Source organism: Mastomys coucha, unplaced genomic scaffold, assembly GCF_008632895.1.
Source record: "Mastomys coucha isolate ucsf_1 unplaced genomic scaffold, UCSF_Mcou_1 pScaffold5, whole genome shotgun sequence".
Classification (NCBI taxonomy): Eukaryota; Metazoa; Chordata; class Mammalia; order Rodentia; family Muridae; genus Mastomys; species Mastomys coucha.
Window position 1 is genome coordinate 99,232,717 of NW_022196911.1, and position 7,584 is coordinate 99,240,300.

The 7,584-nt window shown below is 52.3% G+C and overlaps 1 protein-coding gene across 8 annotated transcripts; it reads left to right on the forward strand.

Moving 5' to 3' along the window:
* The first annotated feature begins 232 nt into the window (after window positions 1-232).
* On the forward strand, window positions 233-7,204 carry Hexim2 (HEXIM P-TEFb complex subunit 2). Of its 8 annotated transcripts, XM_031350577.1 has the most exons (4): window positions 234-413; window positions 817-903; window positions 1,800-1,906; window positions 6,190-7,204. In XM_031350577.1, the coding sequence occupies exons 3-4, from the start codon at window positions 1,844-1,846 to the stop codon at window positions 7,066-7,068; spliced, it is 942 nt and encodes a 313-aa protein (XP_031206437.1). In that variant the 5' UTR covers window positions 234-413; window positions 817-903; window positions 1,800-1,843; the 3' UTR covers window positions 7,069-7,204. The 8 variants fall into 8 exon arrangements, with proteins under 8 accessions (XP_031206440.1, XP_031206437.1, XP_031206436.1 ...); XM_031350580.1 differs by lacking the exon at window positions 817-903 and having other exon boundaries at window positions 233-413; window positions 1,797-1,906; XM_031350576.1 differs by lacking the exon at window positions 817-903.
* The last annotated feature ends 380 nt before the right edge of the window (window positions 7,205-7,584 follow it).

The window sequence follows — 7,584 nt, forward strand, 5'->3', positions numbered from 1 at the left end:
CGGATCTAGTTGGTCCCAGGGGGAGTTGGTGGTTGCTATAGAAGTTAGAGGGTTGTTGCTTTTCGCAGCCCTGAGAGGTGGGATGGACACGGTGTATGGGGGTGGGGAGGTGGGTGCAATCCGGTCGGGCACCCTCGGAGCCTCCAGCTGACTAGCACTGCTGAGGGCATATGGCCAGAGTTGCAACCTCGGCCAGTGTCCCCGCGAGCCAGCGTCTCCAACTGGCGTCGCGCCCACCTCGTCCTTCAGATGGGGGTCCAGCTACGCCGGGCCTTGCCGCCATACCCAGGATGAACGGGGGTGAGCAGAGGCCTTGGCAGAGCTCGGCCTCAGGATCACGTCCCGGTGGAGGCACAGCAAAGGGGAAGCCGTCTTACTGGCCTCTCCTCTGCTGGGATCACGGGAAATACGCGGTAATTACCCCAAAACCCCGCTCTCAAAGGCGAGGCGGAGAGGCTGCCGGGACGGTTTGAGGACTGGGCTCGGCCGGGGAGACGCCAACCTTCACCCTTCCCGGCCCCCGACCCAGCTCCCCGCCGTCTCCCGGCGCCGCCACTTCAGGCAGCCCACTCGGCCCGGCCTCTCCCCGCGCCCGGAACCACCCCCCATGGGGTGCTCTCACTGCGCAGCGAGTCCCTCCGCTGCCTCCTCCCAGCCCAAAATGGCGGCGGCGGCGGCGGCCACCGAGCAGCTCGTCACCTTCCTCAAGGCTAGGGAATCCCTCCGCGCGTAAGCCCCGCCCCGGCGAGCCGGATCTATCTTTCTCCCTGGTAAAGACTAACGCCATCAATGAACTCTTTAATTGAGTCCTTTCAGGGCGGGTCCAGTTGTGCTTCCGCACAGCTACTTGTTGACAAAAGTAGCAAGACTGGCAGACAAGCGACCCAATCAAAGAAGAGATCGGTGAGCGCGGGATGTCCACGCAAAAGCAGATAGGGTTTTGGCGTTCCTGGGCATGGTTGTTGACGTAATGGGAGTTTGAAGGTATCCTGGGCAGCTTTCCTAGTGTGGAAGAACTACAATCCCCAGCAGCCATTGCGCTGCCAGGCTGTCCTCTTCGCCCCTCCACCTCCCCCCCATCTTAGTGCTTGAGCGGCTTGGCCAGAGCTGCTGCTACTGCAGCAAGAGGTAGGGCTGAGGCGTTGAGAATTTCATGGACAGGCGGTCGCACAGAAAGACACACAGAGGTAGTGGTGTACACTAAGCCCTTGACAGCAAATAGGTCAGTTCCTCCCTTCCATGATTATTTTCCCTCTTCCAAGAAAATCCATTTTTACACCCATTTGATTTTTTTTTTTCCTGTCAGCTGCATGTAGTTTGAAGACTTCTTTCCTTTATTTCCCCGTTCCTTGAGACAGGAGAGTAGTCGTCCAGGCCCTGTAGACTTCAACCATAGGCTCTGGCCAGGTCCCAGCCTAGAGAGGTTGAAGGTGGTCAAGATAGGGGCTTCCTGAAGCCACAGACCCACCCCATCCACAGCTTCCCCAAAGCAGTGTCCTTTCTGCGTGATGGAGCTTAGGCCTACCTTCCTAACTGCCAGCCTGGTCTTTACTTATTAGGAGAGCAGAGGCCCGGGGCCTGATGAACAGGATTGAAAAGATGGTCTCGCTCTCCCATTTGGTCCCTTGCTGGCTAGAAGTGTGAGAACTAGGGTATTGTAGCAGCCTTCGGAGTCTTCATTTGAAAGTGAAGGCCATGCAGGTTTGGGGCCACAAAATGGCTGCTGCTGCTGGGACAAACAATTCCTGACCAACCAGCTTCTGCCTAAGGACTTAGGTTTCTGTTGTTGTTCAAAGCAGGTGACAGTAGTTAAAGGCATCATCTACAGAAAGAGTAGGAGAAGATGGCCACTGTGAACCATAGCAACTGTAATACAGCATCACCAGCTGCTCTGGAGGAGGCTAAGGTAAGAACCCCACCACCCCCACCCCAACCCCAACCCCGCCACCTGAAAGCCCCAAACATGGAGTCAGATAGCTGAAACCCTACGGGTTTTTTGTTTGTTTGTTTGTTTTGTCTTGTTTGTTTGTTGGTAGATTGAGAAAACCAGTATTTTATTTTATTTTTGTTTGTTTGAGACAGGGTCTTTCCGTGTATTCCCAGCTGGCCTCGAACTTGCAACAACCTTCTTCTTCTTCAGCCTTCTCAAGGGCTAAAATTACAGCCTGCACCACCACACCCAGCTAGAAAACCAGTGTTTTAAATGAGTCTGTGCTGTGCTCTGGGAAATAGGCCAGAATGTGATTCAGTGATAGCTCCTGGCTTCCTAAAAGCCCTTCAAGGTCCATGTTATTTCCAATAGACAGAACCTAAGGTTTCCAGAATCACGCAGCCTGTAAGCAACAACGTCGCACCTTACATTTAGGGTCTTAAGCTAGCAGAACCTTGCCTCTCAGTGACAGGTGACCCCAAGGACAAAAAACTTGGTTAGAGATTTGCTCTTTAAAAAAAAAAAAAATTGTTTCCCAGCTGAGAACCAAGAATGAAACAGGACAAGAGTTTTTGTTTTTGGTGTACTGGCTGGCAGGCAGGGCAGGAAAACCTCAGAGAAGAGAGAGAGAGAGAGAGAGAGAGAAAGCTCCTAAGTCCTCAGTAAATGGTACCTTATTATGGGCTACATCAGGAACCCACAGAGGCCCAGCCCATGCTGTCTCTCCTCGGCCTTCTTTATCCATCATCACACTCCCAAAATAGCAGAGAGCCAAAAATCAGAGAGTTGGTTTCTGTTGTTGTTGCTGTTGATCTCACAATGCTGGGGATTGAACCCAGGGCCTTGCAAATGCTAGGAAAGTGCTTTATCCTGGAGCGACATCCCCAGGCCTTTGTTGTTGTTATTTGCTGGGTTTGTTTTTGTTTTGTGACAGTGTTTTTCTGTGTTACAGCCCTGGCTACCCTGAGGCTCTCTTTGTAGACCAGGCTGGCCTGTCACTCTGTCTCCTGAGTGCTGCCTTTATGTGTGTGTGTGTGTGTGTGTGTGTGTGTGTGTGTGTCACAGCGTTTAGCTCAGAGAGGCTTTTACCCATCCTACCAAACCTAGGCCATGGTTTCTTAATTTGAAACTCGTGGTGTGTCAAGGCTAGAAGGTTCAGAGAGGGCGAGTGACTCGCTGCAGGTTACAGAGCAGAGCTTATCTTTTATAGTGATGGTTGCGGAGAGGCAGAGCTTCAAAATGGAGACAGTGAATAAGCCGAGGGACAGAATTGGCTTGGTTTTAGGCTGGAATCACAAGGGGACTAAGGCCGGGAACAGGGAAATGACTGTAAACATACAAATAAGCTATCCTCAGTTCCCTGTACTTTGTGTCTCCAGGTGGGCAGCAGGGCAGTCTTTTAGTTGGTCCAAGCCACGAGTAAGACAAGGCCAGTCCCTTGTGATTGGCGATCTTCCCGCAGGTGAAGGAACACTGCAAACAACCCACAACACACCTCCACCTTCCAGGATCCCCTTAGGATCTCTGAAACACATAATAAGACAGTCAGCATGGTGCTTCACGTGTGTGATCCCAGAACTCAGGAGATGGAGGCAGCATGGTGCTGCACATGTGTGATCCCAGAACTCAGGAGATGGAGGCAAGGCTGCTGAAACCAGGTTTGGCTGCAAAATGAGTTCCAGACTATCCTGGGCTACCAAGTTAGACCCTTTCATAAACACCCCCCACCCCGAAAACAAACAATCCAGCAACTCATACAATATACCTCTGCTTTTACGTGGCTGTAAACAGTGTGTCTCCAAAAGCGGACCCCCAAATCCCCTGCTCAGGAGCCAGCAAGATGGCTCAGCAGGTAAAGTTACTTCTTGTGCCAAGCCTGAGTTCAACCTCCAGGATCTATAGAGTAAAAAGGGAAAACCAACTCCCACAAGTGATCCTGTGACCTACACACACGCAGCATACACACATACACACAGCACACACACATACACACACAGCACACATATAGCTCACACACACACAGCACACACACATACACACAGCACACATACAGCTCGCACACACACACACACAGCACGCACACATACACACACAGCACACATACAGCTCGCGCACACACACAGCACACACACATACACACAGCACGCACACATACACACACAGCACACATACAGCTCGCACACACACACACACAGCACACATACAGCTCGCACACACACACAGCACACACATATACACACACAGCACACACACACAGCATACATACATACACACACAGCATACATACATACACACACACAAAAGCCACGTCCTTAGGGTGTGTCTGTATACACACTTAGATAATAAGTAAGTGTAATAAAAATGTAAAGAGTGACCCTGCTCAGATGCCACTCAGTGTGGAGCAGCAAGGCCATGAGAGTGGTTATTATTAGAAATCTCTCTAACCACGGACTTAGAGCTATGCGTTCCCTATCCTCACACCCAGGACTCCCACCCCTCACCACACAGATAAGCAGATGCCCCTTGGGTGCCTTCCCTCCCCACCCCACCCCCCTTCCTCTCCCAAGGTCTCATTGTGTAGCCCTGGCTGGCCTGGAACAGGCAGGCCTCTGACTCGTCTGCTTGCCTCTTGTCACCCAGCCCTGGGATTGATGGATTCTCTCTCCCTCTTTAAAGCTCTGAAATCTCACTGCGACCTCCCCTTGGTTAGGACCTCTTGCTGCCTCGTACAGTCCATAAACAGAGAAACAACCATGTGTTCGCTGAGCACAGGGGTAAAATGTTGCATTCTCAGGGGATGAAGATATATGATAAGTAGTAACAGGCTGGGTGCTATCTGCAAGGTTGCCCGTGTGACGAGATAGAGTAGCTGGGGAGCTGGGAGAGCCACTGTCATAGGATCTTCAGGGAGATCGTCACTAAAGAGGCAATGTTAGAACTGAAGCATGGGGAAAGGGTCCACCATGCAAAGAGCTGGAAGCAGGATTAGGTATCTAATTTTCAGGAGGGGGCAGGGAATCCCTGTTCAGAAGTTATTAAGTTCAACCCCTGGCCTATAATCCTAACTGCTCTGGAGGCTGAGGCAGGGAGACTGGCCTGGATAGAGTGAGTTCAGCCTGGAAAACGTAGTGAGACTATTTCACAATAAAAGCTAAAAGGGAGCCGGGTGGTGGTGGCGCATGCCTTTAATCCCAGCACTTGGGAGGCAGAGGCAGGCGGATTTCTGAGTTCGAGGCCAGCCTGGTCTACAGAGTGAGTTTCAGGACAGCCAAGGCTACACAGAGAAACCCTGTCTCAAAAAAAACAACAACAACAAAAAGCTCAAAGGGTAGGAGCATAGTGGAATGACATCTTGCCTATTGAGCGTGAGGCTCTGGCTTCAATGACACTGTGAGATTTAGAGCTAGTCATAGTTTCAAGTACCTGTTATTGAGGCTGAGGTTGGTGAGTTTGAGACTAGCCTGGGCTACACTGGGAAGACCCCAGTTTCAAGAATAGCAGAGCATTAAACCGATTATGGATCCCTTCAGAATGTGGGTTCCTGTGGTGGTCGCCCAGGCTGTCCTTGATCCTGGCTTCAAGTCCTGACCCTCCTGCCTTTGCCACCCTAGTGCTGGGATTACAAGTATCCGTTACCACAGCTAGGTTCCCCGTCTCTCATCCGACTGACTAGTGCTTGTGGAAGGCTACTCTAGGTCTGGTATCTTTCTGGACATTGAAATGACCAGTAGCTCAGTAAATGGCTACCCAGGATGCATGGACCCTAGCTTTTATCCCTAGCACTACAGAAACCCAGCGTGGTGGCATGTGTCTGTAATCAGCCTTCAGGAGGTGGAGGCAGGCAGATTAGAAACTCAAGGTCCTCTTTGGTTGGTCAAGTGAGTTCAAAGCCAGCCTGGGCTATGGAGATGCTATGACAAAAAAAATAAAATGAAAGAGAGAGAGAGAGAGAGAGAGGGAGGGAGAGAATGCAGGAGAGGGAGAGGGAAAGAGAGAGAGAGAAAAGAAGAAAGAAAGAAAGGGCCAGTGGCAGACACCACTCAGGTGAAGTGCTCTCCTCCCCACCAGAAGACAGTTTAAATTGTAAAAGAGACAGGGACTAAGCAGTGACCACTTGAGACAGATATGGGATGCCTGGAAGGGCTGCGAAAGACTCCCCTCCCAGGCAAAGGTTAGCTGTGACCCACCCTGGAAGGGCTGCGAAAGACGCCCCTCCCAGGCAAAGGTTATCTGTGACCCACCCTCCTTCCTCTCTCTAGACTTCTGGTGGTCTTCGGAGCCCCCAGATAGCCCATGAGCCTCATGACTTCGGTGGTTCCCAGCTCCTGCCACCAGGAAGGGAGATTCAATCTGAGGATGAAGGGACTGCCCCAGCTGGCGATGGCTCAAGTTGTAACATTAGAGGTTCTCGAACCCAGAGCCCAGGGGGCTGTTCAGTGGAGGCAGTGCTGGCCCGAAAGAAGCACCGAAGACGGCCATCAAAGCGCAAGCGGCACTGGCGGCCATACTTGGAGCTGAGCTGGGCGGAGAAGCAACAGCGAGATGAGAGGCAGAGCCAGAGGGCCTCTCGGGTCCGAGAGGAGATGTTCGCCAAAGGCCAGCCCCTGGCACCCTACAATACCACCCAGTTCCTCATGAATGATCGTGACCTGGAGGAGCCTAACCTCGATGTGCTCCATGGGTCCTCCCACGCAGGCTCCGGTGGGGAGAACGAAGCCGGGGACAGTGATGGGCAAGGCCGAGCCCATGGAGAGTTTCAGCAGAGGGACTTCTCTGAGGCCTATGAGCGGTACCACACCGAGAGCCTTCAGGGCCGAAGCAAACAGGAGCTGGTGCGAGACTACCTGGATCTCGAGAGGCGCCTGTCACAGGCCGAGCAGGAAACTCGGAGGCTCCAGCAGCTGCAGGGACGCCACAGCAGGCAACCCTGTCAACAGGTGGAAGAGCTGGCTGCAGAGGTGGAGAGGCTCCGGACTGAAAACCAGCGGCTGCGTCAGGAGAATGAGATGTGGAACCGGGAGGGCAGCTGCTGTGACCAGGAGAAGCCCGCTGCAGAAGGGACCCCTTGGCCCAAGGATGAGGCCCCATTTCAGACCCACACAGGCCAGCTGGGTCACAGGGAGGCAGGTGACAGATGAAAGCCTACTCCCAGCATACCGTGTCTCCACTGAGAACTGCTAAGACAAGGTCAGAGTTTCCCCTGCCATTTTCACGGTTGGATCTTTAATGTCATCTAACTTTTTACAGAGCAATTAAACGGCCTTGTGAGACCCAGTGAGAGTGGCTAGAATTGATTTCACCAGGGCTCTTCTTGAGATTCAAGCTTCTTTCTTATTTTTAAAAATGTACCGTGTACCACATGTGCAGAAGCCAGAAGAGAGCTTTGGATTCCCCTTGGGACTGGAGTTATAGATAGTTGTGAGCTGCCGTGGGCGCTGGGAACTGAACCTGGGTCCTCTGGAAGAGGAGGTGCTCCGAACTCCTGAGTCATCTCTCCAGCCCTCTTTTATTTTCTAAATTTTATTTATTTTGGAAGCGTTTCAGGTAGCTGAGGCTTGCCTGGTCTTCTTCCTTCAGTCCCCCACATCTGGGATTGCAGATGCACACCACTCACTCTGCCTGGCTTGCATTGTGCTGTGGGCCAAACATGGGGC